The following is a 21,336-nucleotide window of genomic DNA, read 5'->3' on the forward strand; positions in this document are numbered from 1 at the left end:
GGCGTCTGTGTAAATTCGGTTCGCTAGCTCTCAACCTATCTTGGCTAAGTGGGAAGGCGTGTAAATTTGGAACCCACTAGATTTTTGATAGTAATCGACTAAGAGGCGTCTGTGTAAATTCGGTCCTCTAGCTCGCTATATGTGGTGCTTGGGCAGTGTGGCTAACCAAAACGGGTGTATATAGTTTTAGGTAGTCCATCAAGGTACTGGCCAATAGTTTAGTTGGGAATTGTAAATGTGATAAAGATTGTTTAGTAAAGTGTATATCTTGTTAGATAGCGCGAGCTCAGCCGTCTAGCAAGAGTGTTAATAGTGTGTTGCTGTATTATAGTGCACGGTACCATAACCCTGTATATTTACTGACACTGTATATAAGTACTAATCATTGTCGTCCATTGCATGTTTAACACCATAACCACTAATAATTGTATTGTGACCTTAACTTGTGCTTTGACCTATGCTAACCGTACTGTAACCGCTATTTGTAAAAGACGATGTTACTGGGGTGTGTTATAGACGGGTAATTCATATATAGAGAATTATAGCGTGGGTGACTGTATAGTTTCGCCAAAGGGCATAATATTGATTATATAGTGACTGGTGTAACAGCTGTGTGTGTACGGGAATTCCCTGAGTGTTTATTGTGTTATTGTATACGTTTCACTTGGTAACTGTACCACGTGGTGCTGTTGCCAGAGGAAACGGGTGTGACTGTTGAATAGTACGCGTGCATAGTATTCGTTGTCAACGACGTTCCATTGATAAGTATGGGCGCGTCGCAGTCACCGATTCCGGATCCCTTAGGTTGTATGGTGAAGAATTTTAAAAAGGGATTCAAGACATGTGATTTTGGGGTTAAAATGTCTCCTGTACGTTTGGTCACTTTGTGTACTAGGGAGTGGCCTACTTTGGTTGCGGCATGGCCGCCACGTGGCAGTTTGGATCCAACTCTGGTACAGCGCTTACACGTGGCTGTATCGGGTAGGCCTGAACTTTACGGCCAGTTTCCTTATATTGATTGTTGGAGACAGGCCGTAAATGACTCGCCAAAATGGCTTCAGACATGCCACGAGGAGCAATGTCGCCTCATGGTAGCTAGGACTTGTTTGTCCACTAGGACTGGTGTTAGGCCCATTTTGGACACGCCCCCTGAGTCCGAGATCCCTTTGCCGCCCCCTTACTTTCCGTTAAGAGGAAGTGACGCAAATGCAGGAAGTCCTGCAACCCTCCCCTCATTACCCTCATCCACTTCCGCTTCCTCCTCCAGTACAGAATCCACCCCCTCTCGTACTAAATCTCCCCTTCCGGAATCAGAACCAACCCCCATTAAATCCGAATATCCTGATTTGGCGCCACTTCAGACTTCCGGTCAAGCTTCTTCTAGCTCGGCTCGAAGTGTTTTATTTACAACCTTTTCCCAAAACCAAGCTCCCACATCCCCATACCCTATTTCTCCCCGACTGGAACCTATGACTGACGCCCCTCCACGTAGCCCCATACAAACCCGACAATTGACCGGTGCCCAACAATTAAAACACTATCAGATGCCTCTTCGTCTGAATCCTGGGTCAGCCTATATCGATGCCGCAGGCCAAATGGCACATGCTGACCCGGTCTTTGTATATGTCCCGTTCACGACAACCGATCTCTTAAATTGGAAGACCCACAATTCCTCGTATACTGAGAAACCACAAGCTATGACTGATCTGTTCACCTCAATAGTACAGACACATAACCCGACATGGGCTGATTGCCAGCAGTTATTAATGACTTTATTCAACAATGAGGAAAGGACAAGAATTAATCAAGCGGCCATTAAAGCACTAGAGGATAAAGCCCGTACTTTGAATCAAGCCAATCCATCAGCATGGGCCGCAACACATTATCCCAACACCGATCCCGATTGGAATGTAAATGGTGCTGATATGGTTCAACTCAGAGCCTATAGAGACGCTATAATTGCTGGCATGAAAGCCGGAGGAAAGAAAGCCATTAATATGTCGAAGACAGTTGAGGTGATTCAGAAAAGTGATGAAGCGCCCAGTGTCTTTTATGACCGGTTATTGGAGGCATACCGCTTGTATACCCCCTTTAATCCGGAAGACGCAGATAATTCCCGAATGGTGAACTCCGCCTTTGTCAGCCAAGCTTACGGAGATATTAAGCGCAAGCTACAGAAGTTAGAAGGGTTTGCAGGTATGTCCATCACCCAACTAATGGAGGTAGCGAATAAGGTATACATGAACAGGGAAACAGAAAGTAAGAAGGAGGAAGAGCGCAAGATGCGTAGAAAGGCAGACATGCTAGCGGTAGCGATCGCAGGCGTAGATAGACGGGGCCCAGATAGAGGCGATAGTAAGTGGAATGAGGAACCTCTAAGTAGAAATCAGTGCGCATACTGTAAGGAAGAAGGGCATTGGAGAAATGAGTGTCCTCGAAGAGAACAGTGTGAGAGAGACAGACCTAGGACAGGTTATGGAAACTTTAGAGGCAGAGCGAGAGGTAGAGGAGGCCCCGGAGGGAGTAATGGTAATAGAGGGAGCAATGGGAACAGAGGAAGTGTTAGGGAAGATGGGTATTTCCCAGCAGCGCAAAGGTCCCGCGATAGGGAAGGCAGGGACTTTTGTAGGATTGGCTGACACGGTCATGGAGGACTATTGATACCGACCGGGCTCCATCCCCCTTGGTCGAGCGGAGCCTATGGTCGATGTATCAATAGGGGGAAAAAGGAGTGCGTTCATGATCGACATTAGGTCTACCTGATCACACACGACCATTCTACCTGTATGTACATGAGCAAAGAAGAATGGCTGTGGGAGTATTGACACAGTACTTGGGATCATGGCAAAGACCTGTTGCCTACATGTCTAAGCAATTGGATGCAGTGGCCAGCGGACTTCCACCTTGTCTAAGGGCCGTAGCTGCAGCCGCCCTGCTAGTAGCTGAAGCCGATAAACTCACTCTGGGTCAAGAACTTTATGTACAAGTCCCACATGCAGTACAGACGTTGTTGGATTACAAAGGAAATCATTGGTTTAGTAACAGCCGTATGACCAAGTATCAAGCAATGTTGTGTGAAAACCCAAGAGTGCATTTAGAGACTGTAAACACCTTAAATCCAGCTACCCTTTTGCCACAACCTACTGAAAGTCAACATGATTGTTTGGAAGTAATGGATGAAGTATTCTCAAGTAGACCAGATCTTCGTGATTTTCCCATCCAGAACCCCGATGTTCAATATTATACCGACGGCAGTAGTTATGTGAAAGAAGGGATCCGCTATGCAGGATATGCAGTGACAACAATAGACAAGGTGATAGAAGCTCGGCCACTGGCGAAAGGAACATCAGCACAAAAGGCAGAATTGATAGCACTGACACGAGCGTTACAATTGGCTGAAGGTTTAAGAGTGAACATCTACACGGACTCCAAGTATGCGTTTTTAACCACTCATGCCCACGGAGCTTTGTATAAAGAAAGAGGACTACTGAATTCAGAAGGCAAAGAAATCAAATACGCAGCTGAAATCCTACAACTATTGGAAGCAGTGTGGGAGCCGAAAGAAGTCGGTATCATACATTGTCGAGCGCATCCGAGAGGAGATGGTGATGTAACCAAAGGAAATCGGATGGCAGATAGTGCAGCTAAGCGTGCTGCTGAATCAGGAAGACAGGAATATGTGGGGCATATAGCTGCTCTTATACCAACTCCACTGTCCCAATGGACTCCAGTTTATACAGCTCAAGAAGAGGAGTGGTTAAAGACTGAACCAGGAAAGTATTTGGAGAACAAGTGGTATCAGCTAGAAGATGGAAGAATAGTCATACCAGCATCACTAGCGGTAGAAATTGTCCAAAATTATCACAACGGGACACATTCTGGGAGAGACAGCACAGAAGAATCTCTCAGAAAACATTTCTACATACCAAGATTGTCCAACTTGACTCAGGCCATTGTACGAAGATGTGTAACGTGTGCTAAAAATAATGCAAGACAAGGAACAGTAAAGCCACCAGGAGTCCAGTTTATGGGGGGACTCCCCATGTCCGATTTACAAATTGACTTTACAGTGATGCCTAAATCGGGTGGACATCGTTACCTGCTGGTAATTGTGTGCACCTATTCAGGCTGGGTAGAAGCATGTCCTACTCGTACAGAGAAAGCAGGAGAAGTTGTGAGATTCCTGCTACGAGAAATAATACCCCGATATGGACTACCCTGTTCTATAGGATCGGACAATGGTCCAGCTTTTGTTCATCAGTGCCTACAACAACTGACTCATATGCTTGGTATAAAGTGGAGGCTTCATACAGCATATAGACCCCAGAGTTCTGGTAAGGTAGAGAGAATGAATAGAACTATTAAGAATCAGTTGGCTAAAATGTGTCAGGAAACCCAACTTAAGTGGAACGTTCTCTTACCCATAGCTTTATTGCGAATCCGCAGTACCCCTACCAGAAGGATGGGCCTCTCTCCTTTTGAAATCATGTATGGGCGACCACCTCCCGTACTTGGTAACTTAAGGGGGGACTTGAGTCAGTTGGGAGAAGGAATTACCCGGCAGCAGGTTGTAGAGTTGGGCAAGACTATGGAGGAGGTACAGAAATGGGTACAAGATAGATTACCTGTGAATATTTATCCCCCAGTTCATAGTTATCATCCAGGAGATCAAGTGTGGATTAAAGAGTGGAATAATGTACCGTTAGGGCCCAAGTGGAGAGGTCCTTATGTTGTTCTTTTGTCTACCCCTACAGCAATAAAAGTAGCCGAAGTGACTCCGTGGATACATCACTCCAGGGTTAAACCAGCAGCAGTCGATTCTTGGCAAGTTACAGCAGATCCAGAGAATCCCTGCAAGATCCGGTTAAAACGCACTACTCAGTCGGAGTAACGAGGAATTATTGTGGATTACAAATTTTATTATTTTTGGGATTTGGTGCGTGAGTGAGAAGGCCATAATAAAGCCTGTCCGCCCACCGACGTATAGTTTATAAGCCAGGGAAAGTCTTGAAGGGACTCCTGTGAAGACGAGCAGAACTCCATTCCCTGCAGCCCTTACATCCTGGAAGCTGAGGTGCCTTCGCACGGACGAAGACTGAGGATGATGGCGAAAGATGTGTTGATGATAATGTTTATTTATGTGTATTTTTATATTCAGGAAGGTAGAGGTACCGACACTCCTAGCTGTGAGGTATGCATTAAGACTACAAGAACAGGTAACCATATTTCCCAAACCCTAATTTGGCATTCACAATACGAGTGTAAAGGAGATGTATCGAGATGTAGATACCTAAATATAGACTATAGTGTGTGCCATTTAGGAGTAGGAGAACCTAAGTGCTTCAGTCCAGAGTATCAACCCCGTACAATTTGGTTGACTCTCAGGAATGGAGATCCTCAGGGGACCCTAATTAATAAGACAGTGTTAGAATCCGTACATTCTTCGGGTGTTCTGCTATTTGAAGCGTGTAAAGCGATATCAAGTGGTAGAAAGCCGTGGAATGTATGTGGGGATCTTAGATGGGAGAGGACGTATGGGTCTAATGATAAATATATTTGTCCCAGTAGTAAAAATAAATATGTGAGTCCTAGATGCCCAAATAAAGACTATAACTTTTGCCCATATTGGTCTTGTGTGGGGTGGGCGACTTGGGGACAGACAGTAGACAAAGACATGATAGTGACTAAGTTGCCTACCAGCCCATATTGTAAGTCTATGGAATGCAACCCAGTCCATATACTTATAAATAACCCCGATAAGTTCTTAGACAAGTATGGCAATTTATTTGGGTTTCAAATATATGGGACGGGTTTAGATCCTGGGACAGTATTGTTTATAGGGATAGAGACTGATACGGTATCCTCCAAAACTCATCAAGTATACCATTCCTTTTATGAAGAGATGAGTATAGATAATAAGATCCCCCATAATGCTAAAAACCTGTTCATTGACTTAGCTGAAAGTATTGCCGGTAGTCTTAATGTTACCAACTGCTATGTGTGTGGAGGTACTAACATGGGAGACCAATGGCCTTGGGAAGCAAAGGAGGTAATGTCCGGTTCTGAGGCAGTTGACCAATTAATATCTACACAAGCCGATTATCATATGAGTGTTAGAGGTAAATCTGAGTGGAGATTAAAGACCTCCATCATAGGTTATGTTTGCATAGCAAGGAAAGGAATAATGTATAATACTTCTGTAGGAGAATTAACTTGTCTAGGGCAAAAAGCTTATGATGATGATACAAAGAATACAACTTGGTGGTCGGCTTCAAATGTCTCAGAACCATCTAACCCGTTTGCTAGATACGCCAATTTAAAGGATGTGTGGTTTGATTTATCCATCACATCTACCTGGAGAGCCCCAGCAAATTTGTACTGGATCTGTGGTAAGAAAGCCTATTCGGAGTTGCCACAGGACTGGGAAGGGGCATGTGTGTTGGGTATGCTCAAACCATCCTTCTTCTTGTTACCTATTGAAACAGGTGAGACTTTAGGTGTTAAAGTGTATGATGTGAATCATAGGAAGAAAAGGGGACCCATAGAGATAGGCGCCTGGGAAGATGATGAATGGCCTCCCCAGCGTATCATAGATTATTATGGGCCAGCCACGTGGGCAGAAGATGGTACCTTTGGTTATAGAACCCCTATTTATATGCTCAACCGTATTATAAGATTACAGGCGGTGGTTGAGATTATTACTAACGAAACATCACAAGCGCTCAATCTTCTGGCGAAGCATAATACCAGGATGAGGACGGCAGTTTACCAAAATAGATTAGCCTTGGATTACCTATTGGCAGTAGAGGGAGGTGTATGTGGGAAGTTTAACCTGAGCAATTGCTGTCTTCAAATAGATGACGAAGGGCAAGCAATAGCTGAGCTTACTAGCCATATGGTTAAACTAGCGCATGTGCCTACTCAGGTATGGAAAGGGTATAATCCAAGTAGTTGGTTTGGTAGCTGGTATGAGTGGTTTGGAGGGCTTAAGGCAGTGGTAGGTGGAGTCCTACTGATTTTAATGTTGTGTCTACTCCTGCCGTGTCTTATACCCTTAGTAGTTAGGTCTGTGCAAAGCCTGATAGAAAATATAGCAGAAAGGAAGGCTGCTGCACAGATAATGGCAATTTATAAGTATAAGGCTCTAGATCAGGGAGAACCAATGCAGGAAGATGAGTGTTGAAGATTCACATCATAAGATAAGTCTGGTCTGGTTCAAGGTAACTTGCGGTGTATGCAAACCAAGGTTAAGTGATGCCTCAAGTAATTGTGAAATATCAAGAGGCATCAAAGGGGGGAATGTGGTGGAATCTCGGTAAAAATAAATTTAGTAGGCCGAGATTACCACGTGGCATGTGTACGTGCATATGCTGACGTATCGATCAGTTGGTTGCACGAGGCAAGATACGATCAGTAGTGTACGGAGCATGTGCAAGAATACAGGATGTAGTATTCCCCTCCTCCATTGTGCTGGACAAGCCATGCGGTCAAGCAGGAAGTTAATTCTTATTTGTATTGATTGGTCAAGAGAATGTGCGGGTGGAGCTTAATATGGGAGGAGTTATGTGCCTATATAAGGAGCCTGCACTATTGTCCGGGGCTCAGAACTTGTGGTATTTTGGTGACGCTAGTCCCTCTGAGTCCCGATCGGTGATCCAATAAAGAATCTCTTCCTTCCTGAAGAAACCTGTGTCCATCTCTCTGTGCTTCGCTTCCGTCAGTTTCTCCGGTATCAGTATAATATGGTCCCCAGCAGCACCCCATTTAAGCATGTTCAGGTGAGTGCAGCCACCCCCCCATGTTCCATATGTATATATTTGGGAGTCTAGCCAACTCCTTGGTTTTGCACCCCTCCCTGTCACAGGTGCCTCATCTCAGGTCCCTATTTAGTCTTGTACTGCAGAGAGCCTCAGATGGAATTTTTTTCCCAAGTAAGTGGGTTAATCTCATAAGAGCAGACATTAGACTGTGAGAGTAGGACCTGCCAAAGATGGGGTACATTGACGTTGTGGCAGGCTTATGCAATGTATGATCATATTATGTAACTAAATCCCCATTATTTTTTGCCTAGATAAGGTGTTTTTTAAAAAAAAAACTTTTAAAAACGAATAAAATCTGTCAACATTTAAGTTGCTGTTTAGTAGATAGGAGAGTGCGCTGGATCTTGTTTATTGTATAATATGGCCCCCAGCAGCACCCCCTTTAAGCATGTTCAGGTGAGTGCAGCCACCCCCCATGTTATATATATATATATATATATATATATATATATATACACACACACACACACACACACACACACACACACTCGATTGAACTCAATGGGTTGTTTTTTTAAAGCAGCTGACTTCTGACTCAAAGAATAATTCCAGCTTCAGCAATGCAAGTGTGAAAATCATCTGTTAGTCCTGAAATCACAGCAGTACCAAAAATAATGTGCAGAGGGGCATAATAAGAAATCTGGTCAAGACCAGCACACCTTAGGCTCTCCAGAGGCAAATACAAATATTTATATGACTCCAATTTACAATGTAAACATTTCCTCTAACCAATCACCAAATAACTTTGACAAAGATTCGATGGCTAAGTAAAGGAATCTTCATAACAAATTGTAATCACTGAATAATTGCTAAAGTAAAAACAGAAGACTTGGATCAAGTCTTATCAACGGAGTTTCCTTCTTGGAAACGTTTATTGAGCAGACTATGACTATACCCGGTACGAATACATTCTCTTTAATTAGACATATTGCCTAATTTCACACATATGTCTGTTGTTGGTCCAAAAGAAGGTGAAACACCCATTTTCAAGCTATTTACAATTTTGTAACTATATGCGGACAAAAAGTCTCTTTTAAAAGCAAAACAGCAGTCCAATTTCTCCTTGAGGGAGCAGCTACTCTGTATTATTATTATTATACCAGCTAACAACTATTACATCTGCGAGTCCTAATACACAGATCATAGTTATTCTGTAAACATATTTTCATTAAAAATATATATATTTACCTGTGAGATACGTATTGGTTTAGACACGTTATCTAGTAAACAATCAGTGTTACACATCATGAGTATTAGTATTCTGAAGATGAATACACAGGAAAACATAATTATATGCAATTTACAGGCCAGACAGCACATTTTAAAAATATATACTTATAAACAGACTAAATACTCAGAAAAAGACCAGGATCTGTCATTAACCTGTCTACTGGAACACGTTCAGCTCATTGTATAAATAATATGTACTTAAAGTCAAGAATGTGTGAGTGTCTTAAAGTCAAGAATATGTAAATATTTATCTGCCTGGTTGTGCGTAGCCTGCATGACTCTGTTATTTACTTAGTTAACCAATAAATGATTCAGGCACCCAAATGTAGTACGAGTAAGATTTAAGGAAGATCACTGTAACAAATACTGAAGCAACGTTTAAAACAATGTTGTTTTCCTGGCTCTACAGCTCCCTATAGGACCCACTTCCTTCGCATATCCATCACCACCCCCACCCTCCTACCGCTGTTGTTACTCTGTGCTGGTTCAAGCTCCGCCTCCACTCCGGACGTCGGCGATGGGGACCTAATGCGCATGCCGCACTTGCATTAGGACTTTAGGTGATGCTGGGTGTCCACATGCATAGTGCGAGGATGTCCAGGGTCAGTTAGGTGACCAAAAGCCGCCTGACCACCTGGAAGTCCGTCTCGTGGCTGTTTGGTAGGCAGCCACTGGAGGTGCAATTAACCCTGGCAGGCAATTATTGCAGTTTTGGATAAACATGCATTAGCATTGCAGGGTTAAGATACTAGGGACACTGCACCCAGACCACTTCAATGAGCTGAAGTGGTCTGGGTGCCTATAGGGTCCCTTGAAATCTGCCTCTTACTACCCTTGAGTCCCCGATTTTTTTTAAACTATTTTTTAACTATTTTAACTATTTCTATTTTTGTTAACTACTTATACATTGGGGTTTGCAAGCCCCAGATCTGGATCTGCACCCTGGACTAGTATTGAAGAAGAGTGTGTTTAACTCTTATTTCCCATGCAATATTGTGTTATTTATTTAAACATAGGATTATATTTGCTCTCACCTAGGATCTGGTTGATCAATCTTGCTGGTTAAATGCTCATAACCATACTTGTTGAGTATGGCAACTACCAACATTGGCGCCAGGGACTGAGCAGGCTTGGTGAAGAGGGCATTTGTCCCAAAAACCATTGAGGAAATAGGAGATCTGCACAATACAAGATAGACATTAAAACATTAACAATGAAAACATGTTAAGTTAACCTTCAATGCACGTCCTGAGAGGTTATTTTAATATAATACACAAAGGATAACCAGGCAACTCCAATTCAGTGGCAAGTCATTCACTGTACCACGCAGAATTTGGGACTACAACACTGCATCGCCATGTGATCTTGCTGCAAAGTAGCATGCATCAGTAACTAGCCTCCTAAAATTCAGTCTGTCTGCATAAAATAAGATCTGATGGTAAAATGTGGCTTATATGATTTCTAAAAAATATATACTGTATTTATTCCGAAAAACCTTAAAAAAAAACCCCAAAGAATTTATGAAGAATACTCCTCAGGAGCATAGTTTCAGTGGAATTTTACTTACATGGTCTATGTTCTATACTCCGCTCAAGCAAAACACAATATAAAACTATCAGGGTCATTTCTCAAAATCTAGTGACAATTTTTTTTTTAAAAAGCAAAAGGTATTTTCCACTCTCCAAGCTGTTAAGTTTGCTGGTACGGAGGTGAACATTAGCTAAGAAAAGACATGAATAGAAAAAAAAAAGTTCTTGGGCTGTGTATTTAGAATACAAGTATTCATAAGTGTGTGCAGACAGTGTGCCAGATGTGACAAGGCACACCCCGGGCCTTCTCTGGGTCTTGTACAAGTCTCTATGGGCACTTCTGTGTGAGTTTGGATTAGCTTATGTTGGGGAAAAAACAAAACTTCTGTACACACCTGTGGCGGTACCGTTGCCCACCTGTGAATTGTCTTCATGTGATTCCCACGGGGATACCCACACCAATGCTAGCAGGGGCGGACTGAGAACCCTCAGGGCCCCCGGGCAAAATAAATCAAGGGCCCCTTACAGGCTCCACCCATACTCCGCAGCAAGCGCCACCCATGTCCCGCTCCAGCCACACTCTACACAATCTTTAGACACAAGGAACAAAAGTGCAATAATCCCTTCAAGGCCCCAGTAGAGACTACAATGGGCCATGGAGGGGGGTCTTTCTAGCAGAGGCTATCTCAGTGTCCTTTAGAGAGTGTGTTAGAAAGAATCCCCTCCAGGCCCTATTGGAGACTACAATGGAGTCTAATAGGCTTGGAAGGGGGTCTTTCTAACAGAGGCCATCTCAGTGTCCCTGCTGGAAACAGTCGCCTCCAGGCCCCAGTAGAGACTACAATTGAGGGCTAATGGGCCATGGAGGGGGGGAGCATTCTAGCAGAGGCTATCTCAGTGTCCTTTAGAGAGTGTGTTAGAAAGAATTTCCTCCAGGTCCCATTAGAGACTACAATGGAGTCTAATGGGGCCTGGAGGGGGGTCTCTCCAACACTCTGGTTCCTATTCACAATATAGCAACACAACATAGCTGATACCTAGGCCAAGTTGGCTCCTCTTACCCTAATTACGGTTGCTGACTGGCAATCTGTGGGCTTGCTGGAAGGCTGTGGGCTTACTGGCTGCGGCTGGCAGGCTGTGGGCTTGCTGGCAGGCTGTGGGCTTGCTGGCTACTGCCGGCAGGCTGTGGGCTTGCTGGCTGTGGGCTTGCTGAAAGGCTGTGGGCTTACTGGCTGCGGCTGGCAGGCTGTGGGCTTGCTGGCAGGCTGTGGGCTTGCTGGCTACTGCCGGCAGGCTGTGGGCTTGCTGGCTGCGGCTGGCAGGCTGTGGGCTTGCTGGCTGCGGCTGGCAGGCTGTGGCTTGCTGGCTGGCAGGCTGTGGCTTGCTGGCTGCGGTTGGCAGGCTGTGGGTTTGCTGGCTTTAAGCCTAACTGGTGGCCTGTAGGCTGGCTGGCTGTCTACTGGCCAGCCTGTGGGCTGGCTGGCCTGTGGGTTGGCTGGCTTGCTGGCTACTGGGGCACTCGTAGATTATTTAAAGAAATAATCCATGCACAATAACCACTACTACTCTGTGTAGTCGTTATGGTGCCAGGAGGGCCGGGCCCCCCTCCCAGAGTAAGTAGTCAAACTGTTTAAGAACAGTTTGACAACTTACCTGGGGTCTGCTGGGATATGAGGCTGTAGTAGGGTATAGGAGCAGTGGTGCAATGTGTAAGGGGTGCAGTGTGTGTGAAAGGTTCAGTGTGTGTGAGGGGGTGTAGTGTGTGAATGTGTAGGGTGTGTGGGGCAATGTGTGTACGAGGGGGCTGTGTATATGTGTGTGGCAATGTTAGTATGGGGGGCTGTGTGTGTATGGGGGGGCTGTGTGTGTATGGGTGGGCAGTGTATGTGTGTGTGTGTGAGGCAATGTGTGTAAATGTGTATGTGTGTGTGGGGGCAGTGTGTGTGTATGGGGGGCAGTGTGTGAATGTGTATGGTGTGTGGGGGCAGTGTGTTTATGGGGCTAAAGTTCACTCTCACCACTGCGACCACCAGGAATACCTGGTGGTCACAGTGTTGAGAGTGAACTCTAGCCCGTAGCTCCAGGGCTAGAGTTTACTCTCGCAAGAGCCGTAACGTTGCCGTGGTAACCGCGGCAACGATCTGTGCTCGCGCAAGAAGGACCCAGAGGAGCTGCAGGCTGAGCTCCTGGGTCCTATCTTCCTCCCTCCCCTGCCGGCTGCCCGCACGGTGCCTGCGGACAGGGGAGGGGGCAATTGCCCTCCTCTTACTCCCCCCTCCCCCTCTTCTTACCCCCTTCTTACTCCCACTCTCTTCTTACCCCCCTTCTTACTCCCACTCTCCTTACTCTCCCCCTCTTCTTACTACCCCTCCCCTCTTCTTACTCCCCCCTCTTCTTACCCCCTCCCCGCTCTTCTTACCCCCCTCCCCCCTCTTCTTACTCCCCCTTCCTCTTTTTACTCCCCCCTCCCCTCTTCTTACCCCCTTTACTCCCCCCTCTCTTCTTACTCTCCCCTCTTCTTACCCCCTTTACTCCCCCCTCTTCTTACTCTCCCCTCCCCCTCTTCTTACTCCCCCCCTTCCTCTTTTACTCCCCCCTCCCCCTCTTCTTACCCCCTTCTTACTCCCCCCTCCCTTCTTACCCCCCTCCCTCTCTCTTTTTACCCCCCCTCCCTCTCTCTTTTTACCCCCTACTCCCCTCTCTCTTTTTACCCCCCTCCCTCTCTCTTTTTACCCCCCTCCCTCTCTCTTTTAACCCCCCCTCTCTCTTTTAACCTCCCCTCCCTCTCTCTTTTAACCCCCCCTCCCTCTTTTAACCCCCCCTCCCTCTCTCTTTTAACCCCCCTCCCTCTCTCTTTTACCCCCCTCCCTCTCTCTTTTAACCCATCTCTTTTAACAACCCCTCCCTTTTAACCCCCCCTCTCTCTTTTAACCCCCCCTCTCTCTTTTAACCCCCCTCCCTCTCTCTTTTAACCCCCCTCCCTCTCTCTTTTAACCCCCCCTCCCTCTCTCTTTTAACCCCCCCTCTCTCTTTTAACCCCCCTCCCTCTCTCTTTTAACCCCCCTCCCTCTCTCTTTTAACCCCCCCTCCCTCTCTCTTTTAACCCCCCCTCTCTCTTTTAACCCCTCCCTCTCTCTTTTAACCCCCCCTCCCTCTCTCTTTTAACCCCCCTCCCTCTCTCTTTTACCCCCCTCCCTCTCTCTTTTAACCCCCCTCCCTCTCTCTTTTAACCCCCCCTCCCTCTCTCTTTTAACCCCCCCTCTCTCTTTTAACCCCTCCCTCTCTCTTTTAACCCCCCCTCCCTCTCTCTTTTAACCCCCCTCCCTCTCTCTTTTACCCCCCTCCCTCTCTCTTTTAACCCCCCCCTCTCTCTTTTAACCCCCCCCCTCTCTCTTTTACCCCCCCCTCTCTCTTTTAACCCCTCACTCCCTCTCTCTTTTACCCCCCCCCCCTCTCTCTTTTAACTCCCTCCCTCTCTCTTTTTACCCCCTCCCCGTAGCGTGGCCGAGCTGCTCTGCGTCCGCGGTGCCGGCCGGAGTGATAGGAAGGTGCACACACACTGAGTGTGCACCTTCCTGTCAGTCCGGCCGGGTACAGGGAACAGAAACTCCTGTTCCGCGCGGAACAGGAGTTTCTGTTTCCTGTACCCGGCCGGACTGACAGGAAGGTGCACACTCAGTGTGTGTGCACCTTCCTATCACTCCGGCCGGCACCGCGGACGCAGAGCAGCTCGGCCACGCTACGGGGAGGGGAGGTGAGAAGCTGCAGCCGCCTGAGCGCTCTTAAGAGAGCGCTCAGGCGGCTGCAGCATTTAAAGGGGCTGCCGGGCCCCCCACCCGGCCGGGCCCTCGGACCATGTCCGAAGTGCCCGACCGGTCAGTCCGCCCCTGAATGCTAGTATGCCAGATACCAACAGACCCCACCTGGTCCCCCATTACTCCAGTCATTCTCATTTTATAATTTATGGAGGAGGGCAATTTTTCTCAAAAAATTTAATTAAAAGAATGACATTTCTAGGAACAATACTGATTAATAAGTCTCATTGATCATTGTGCATTGTGGATAGCTTATGTTATGGTTTCTAGTAAATGACTAAATATTTCCTGCACTGAGTTGTTAAATGTAGAAATTATTGCTCCAGTTGGAAAATGTCCTAACACAATATTTTCAAACTAGTAAAACCAGGTTGTTTGAATTGGAGATAATGTAGCGATAACAAATGGACCCTGTACCCAAAACATCCATGCTGTCAAAAACACATTGAGGTGTTTTTTTTCAAAGAAATAAGACACACACAAACACTAGTAATAGGCTTATACACTAAACGCCGAACAATTCTGTAACATTCATTTGGAAGAGTTCGGAAAATCTGTGCTTTCTGCATCCAAACAAATTTACAGGACCGGAATCGGAGATTTATCAACAACTGTGGTGGAATCTCGGTAAAAATAAATTTAGTAGGCCGAGATTACCACGTGGCATGTGTACGTGCATATGCTGACGTATCGATCAGTTGGTTGCACGAGGCAAGATACGATCAGTAGTGTACGGAGCATGTGCAAGAATACAGGATATAGTATTCCCCTCCTCCATTGTGCTGGACAAGCCATGCGGTCAAACAGGAAGTTAATTCTTATTTGTGTTGATTGGTTAAGAGAATGTGCGGGTGGAGCTTAATATGGGAGGAGTTATATGCCTATATAAGGAGCCTGCACTATTGTCCGGGGCTCAGAACTTGTGGTATTTTGGTGACGCTAGTCCCTCTGAGTCCCGATCGGTGATCCAATAAAGAATCTCTTCCTTCCTGAAGAAACCTGTGTCCATCTCTCTGTGCTTGGCTTCCGTCAGTTTCTCCGGTATCATTTGGTGCATTGGCCGGGAAGCTCATCGTTCAACGGTAGCTGAGAGGCAGAGGCGTGAGACGGTCTATCTTTGCCCACGTTCTCTACGGCTGCACCCCTGAACTTCTGCGTGGACCTCCCTTCGTCTCGGCGCCACTGGGCCGTTGTCCAGGAGATCATCGGCCTCTACGTGAGAAGTGCTGGGGTGTCCCCGTCGATGAGTGTGAACTCAGGTTCAGGAACGAGGAGGTAAGACAACTGCTGTTTTAGACGGCAGGACCCACTAGGGGTATACCGATTGTGCGGTAGGCCCAAAGGGGGTTTTGAATCTGTGTATCTGCCCCCTCTGTCGGAGGGAAGGAGCGAAGGCGCACCGCTCGATCGAACGCTCTTTAGTCAGACCGTTTGATTTGTTAGTCAGGCGGGGTCCTGGTGTAAATAGCCCTAGCCGGACACCGGTGTCTTGTCTAGACTAGCGTTCTAGGGTGTAAATTACGTTCGCTAGGTCGGAGGGACCGGGAGACTAAGCGGCGCCTGTGTAAATTCGGTTCGCTAGCTCTCAACCTATCTGGGCTAAGTGGGAAGGCGTGTAAATTTGGAACCCACTAGACTTTTGATAGTGCGACTAAGAGGCGCCTGTGTAAATTCGGTTCTCTAGCTCGCTATATATGTGGTGATTGGGCAGTGTGGCTAACCAAAACGGGTGTATATAGTTTTAGGTAGTCCATTCAAGGTACTGGCCAAATAGTTTAGTTGGGATTGTAAATGTGTTAACGATTGTTTTAGTAAAGTGTATATCTTGTTAGATAGCGCGAGCTCAGCCGTCTAGCGAGAGTGTTGATAGTGTGTTGCTGTATTATAGTGCACGGTACCATAACCCTGTATATTTACTGACACTGTATATAAGTACTAATCATTGTCGTCAATTGCATGTTTTAACACCATAACCACTAATAATTGTATTGTGACCTTAACTTGTGCTTTGACCTATGCTAACCGTACTGTAACCGCTATTTGTAAAAGACGATGTTACTGGGGTGTGTTATAGACGGGTAATTCGTATATAGAGAATTATAACGTGGGTGACTGTATAGTTACGCCAAAAGGCATAATATTGATTATATAGTGACTGGTGTAACAGCTGTGTGTGTACGGGAATTCCCTGAGTGTTTATTGTTATTGTGTACGTTTCACTTGGTAACTGTACCACGTGGTGCTGTTGCCAGAGGAAACGGGTGTGACTGTTGAATAGTACGCGTGTATAGTATTCGTTGTCGACGACGTTCCATTGTTAAGTATGGGTGCGTCGCAGTCAACGATTCCGGATCCCTTAGGATGTATGGTAAAGAATTTTAAAAAGGGATTTAAAACTTGTGATTTTGGGGTTAAGATGTCTCCTGTACGTTTGGTTACTTTGTGCACTAGGGAGTGGCCTACTTTGGTTGCGGCATGGCCGCCACGTGGCAGTTTGGATCCAACTCTGGTACAGCGCTTACACGTGGCTGTATCAGGTAGGCCTGAACTTTACGGCCAGTTTCCTTATATTGATTGTTGGAGACAGGCCGTAAATGACACGCCAAAATGGCTCCAGACATGCCACGAGGAGCAATGTCGCCTCATGGTGGCCAGGACTTGTTCGTCCACTAGGACCGGTGTTAGGCCCATTTTGGACACGCCCCCTGAGTCCGAGATCCCTTTGCCGCCCCCTTACTTTCCGTTAAGAGGAAGTGACGCAAACGCAGGAAGCCCTGCACCCCTCCCCTCATTACCCTCATCCACTTCCGCTTCCTCCTCCAGTACAGGATCCACCCCCCCTCGTACTAAATCTCCCCTTCCGGAACCAGAACCCACCCCCATTAGAAACGAATATCCTGATTTGGCGCCACTTCAGACTTCCGGTCAAGCTTCATCTAGCTCGACTCGAAGTGTTTTATTTACAACCTTTTCCCAAAACCAACCTTCCACATCCCCATACCCTATCTCTCCCCGACCGGAACCCATGACTGACGCCCCTCTACGTAGCCCCATCCAAACCCGACAGTTGACTGGTGCCCAACAATTAAAGCACTATCAGATGCCTCTTCGCCTAAATCCCGGGTCAGCTTATATCGATGCCGCAGGTCAAATGGCACACGCTGACCCAGTCTTCGTATATGTCCCATTTACCACAACCGACCTTTTAAACTGGAAGACCCATAATTCCTCGTATACCGAGAAACCACAAGCCATGACTGATCTGTTCACCTCAATAGTACAGACGCATAATCCGACATGGGCTGATTGCCAGCAGTTACTAATGACTTTATTTAACAATGAGGAAAGGACCAGAATAAATCAAGCAGCCATTAAAGCATTAGAAGATAGAGCCCGTGCTTTGAACCAAGCAAATCCAGCAGCATGGGCCGCAACACACTATCCCAATACCGATCCCGATTGGAACGTAAATGGTGCTGACATGGTTCAACTCAGAGCCTATAGAGACGCTATAATTGCTGGCATGAAAGCAGGAGGAAAGAAAGCCATTAACATGTCGAAGACAGTTGAGGTGATCCAGAAAAGCGATGAAGCGCCCAGTGTCTTTTATGACCGATTATTGGAGGCATACCGCTTGTATACCCCCTTTAATCCGGAAGACGCAGACAATTCCCGAATGGTTAACTCCGCCTTTGTCAGCCAAGCATACGGAGATATTAAGCGCAAGCTACAAAAGTTAGAAGGGTTTGCAGGTATGTCCATCACCCAACTAATGGAGGTAGCAAATAAGGTCTATATGAACAGGGATACAGAAAATAAGAAAGAGGAAGAGCGCAAGATGCGTAAAAAGGCTGATATGCTAGCGGTAGCGATCGCAGGCGTAGATAAACGGGGCCCAGATAGAGGCAATAATAGATGGAGTAGGGAGCCTTTGAGTAGGGATCAATGCGCGTATTGCAAGGAAGAAGGGCATTGGAGGAACGAATGTCCGCAAAGAGAGCAGTACGAGAGAGACCAACCCAGGGCAGGCTACGGAAACTTTAGAGGCAGAGCGAGAGGTAGAGGAGGCCCCGGAGGGAGTAATGGTTATAGAGGGAGTAATGGGAACAGAGGAAGTGTTAGGGAAGATAGATATATTCCAGCAGCGCAAAGGTCCCGCGATAGAGAAGGTAGGGACTTTGTAGGATTGGCTGACACGGTCATGGAGGACTATTGATACCGACCGGGCTCCATCCCCCTTGGTCGAGCGGAGCCTATGGTCGATGTATCAATAGGGGGAAAAAGGAGTGCGTTCATGATCGACACTGGTGCTGAACATTCAGTGGTGACTAATCTAGTTGCTCCTCCATCTGGAAGGACTATTACTGTGATAGGAGCAACTGGAAGAAGTGCTGAAAAACCGGTTCTTAAAAGTCGACTCTGTACATTGGGAGGCCACGTAGTAAAACACCAATTCCTTTATATGCCTGAATGTCCAGTCCAATTGCTGGGACGTGATATGCTATCAAAGTTACAAGCGCAGATTACGTTCCTACCAAATGGAACAACATCTCTAAAGTTTAATGGACCTTCAGGTATTATGACTTTATCCGTACCAAAGGAAGAAGAGTGGCGACTTTATACAGTGTTGACTAGCCAAAACCCTAGGAGTGATGAGACATTATTCAACATACCAGGAGTTTGGGCAGAGAACAACCCACCAGGACTGGCCCGCAATATTCCACCCATAAAAATTGAACTAAAACTTGGGGTTTATCCAGTAAGCCTACGACAATACCACATCCCACAGAAGGCTAAGAAGAACATTCAATCCTATCTGGATAAATTCATACGGTATGGTATCCTAAAATTCTGTACTTCCCCCTGGAACACCCCATTGCTGCCTGTTCAAAAGCCCGGTACAGATGAGTATCGACCTGTGCAGGACTTGAGAGCAGTCAATGATGCGGTTGTTAGTATACATCCAGTCGTACCCAATCCATATAACCTGCTTGCTTTAATTCCGGGCGGGGCTACTTACTTCACAGTCTTAGATCTCAAAGATGCCTTCTTTTGCCTCCGAATTGCCACAGAAAGTCAATGTATTTTCGCTTTCCAATGGGAGAACGCTGTAACTGGCTCAAAACGCCAAATGACTTGGACAAGACTGCCCCAAGGGTTTAAAAATTCACCTACCCTATTTGGTTCAGCTCTAAGTCAAGATCTACTGGATTTCGAGTCCATCCCAGGAGAGTGTGTATTGTTACAGTATGTAGATGACTTGTTGATAGCAGCAATTACAAAAGAAAAATGTCAGCAAGCAACGCACGATCTACTACACATTCTCTGGAAGGCAGGATACAAGGTGTCCAGAAAGAAGGCTCAGTTGTGTTTGCCGACCGTCAAGTATCTGGGATTCCATATCTCTGAAGGTCAAAGAATTATGGGGCCAGAGAGAAAAGAAGCTGTCTGCCAAATACCAATACCCAAGAATAGAAGACAAGTGCGAGAATTCTTGGGGGCAGCGGGCTTCTGTAGGATATGGATTCCCAGCTATGCGATACTGGCAAAACCTCTGTACGCAGCCATCAAAGGTACAGAGCACGACCCCTTCTTATGGACTCAAGAACAACAAACGGCTTTTGAAGATGTGAAGAAGGCTTTGATGAGTGCCCCAGCATTAGGTCTACCTGATCACACACGACCATTCTACCTGTACGTACATGAGCAAAGAAGAATGGCTGTGGGAGTATTGACACAGTACTTGGGATCATGGCAAAGACCTGTTGCCTACATGTCTAAGCAACTGGATGCAGTGGCCAGCGGACTTCCACCTTGTCTAAGAGCCGTAGCTGCAGCCGCCCTGCTAGTAGCTGAAGCCGATAAACTCACTCTGGGTCAAGAACTTTATGTACGAGTTCCACATGCAGTACAGACGTTGTTGGATTACAAAGGAAATCATTGGTTTAGTAATAGCCGTATGACCAAGTATCAAGCAATGTTGTGTGAAAACCCAAGAGTGCATTTAGAGACTGTAAACACCTTAAATCCAGCTACCCTTTTGCCACAACCTACTGAAAGTCAACATGATTGTTTGGAAGTAATGGATGAAGTATTTTCAAGTAGACCAGATCTTCGTGATTTTCCCATCCAGAACCCCGATGTTCAATATTACACTGACGGCAGTAGTTATGTGAAAGAAGGGATCCGCTATGCAGGATATGCAGTAACAACAATAGACAAGGTGATAGAAGCTCGGCCACTGGCAAAAGGAACATCAGCACAAAAGGCAGAATTAATAGCACTAACACGAGCGTTACAATTGGCTGAAGGTTTAAGAGTAAATATCTATACGGACTCTAAGTATGCGTTTTTAACCACTCATGCCCACGGAGCTTTGTATAAAGAAAGAGGACTACTGAATTCAGAAGGCAAAGAAATCAAGTACGCAGCTGAAATCCTACAACTATTGGAAGCAGTGTGGGAGCCGAAAGAAGTTGGTATTATTCACTGTCGAGCGCATCTGAGAGGAGATGGTGATGTAACCAAAGGAAATCGGATGGCAGATAGTGCAGCTAAGCGTGCTGCTGAATCAGGAAGACAGGAGTATGTGGGGCATATAGCTGCTCTAATACCAACTCCTCTGTCTCAATGGACTCCAGTTTATACAGCTCAAGAAGAGGAGTGGTTAAAGACTGAACCGGGAAAGTATTTGGAGAACAAGTGGTATCAGCTAGAAGATGGAAGAATAGTTATACCAGCATCACTAGCAGTAGAAATTGTCCAGAACTATCATAACGGGACACATTCTGGGAGAGACAGTACAGAAGAATCTCTCAGGAAACATTTCTACATACCAAGATTGTCCAACTTGACTCAGGCCATTGTACGTAGATGTGTAACGTGTGCTAAAAATAATGCAAGACAAGGACCAGTAAAGCCACCAGGAGTCCAGTTTATGGG

The 21,336-nt window shown here is 46.1% G+C and overlaps 1 protein-coding gene across 1 annotated transcript in view; it reads right to left on the minus strand.

Moving 5' to 3' along the window:
* The window catches only part of LOC134571779 (transmembrane protein 180-like), a 57,270-nt gene that overhangs the window by 4,461 nt on the left and 31,473 nt on the right, over positions 1-21,336 (minus strand). The window contains exon 6 of the mRNA XM_063430363.1: positions 10,085-10,228. Within this exon, the coding sequence (XP_063286433.1) occupies positions 10,085-10,228 (144 nt within the window). The remainder of the gene's footprint in view (positions 1-10,084; positions 10,229-21,336) is intronic.

This window comes from Pelobates fuscus, chromosome 8 (genome assembly GCF_036172605.1).
Source record: "Pelobates fuscus isolate aPelFus1 chromosome 8, aPelFus1.pri, whole genome shotgun sequence".
NCBI lineage: Eukaryota > Metazoa > Chordata > Amphibia > Anura > Pelobatidae > Pelobates > Pelobates fuscus.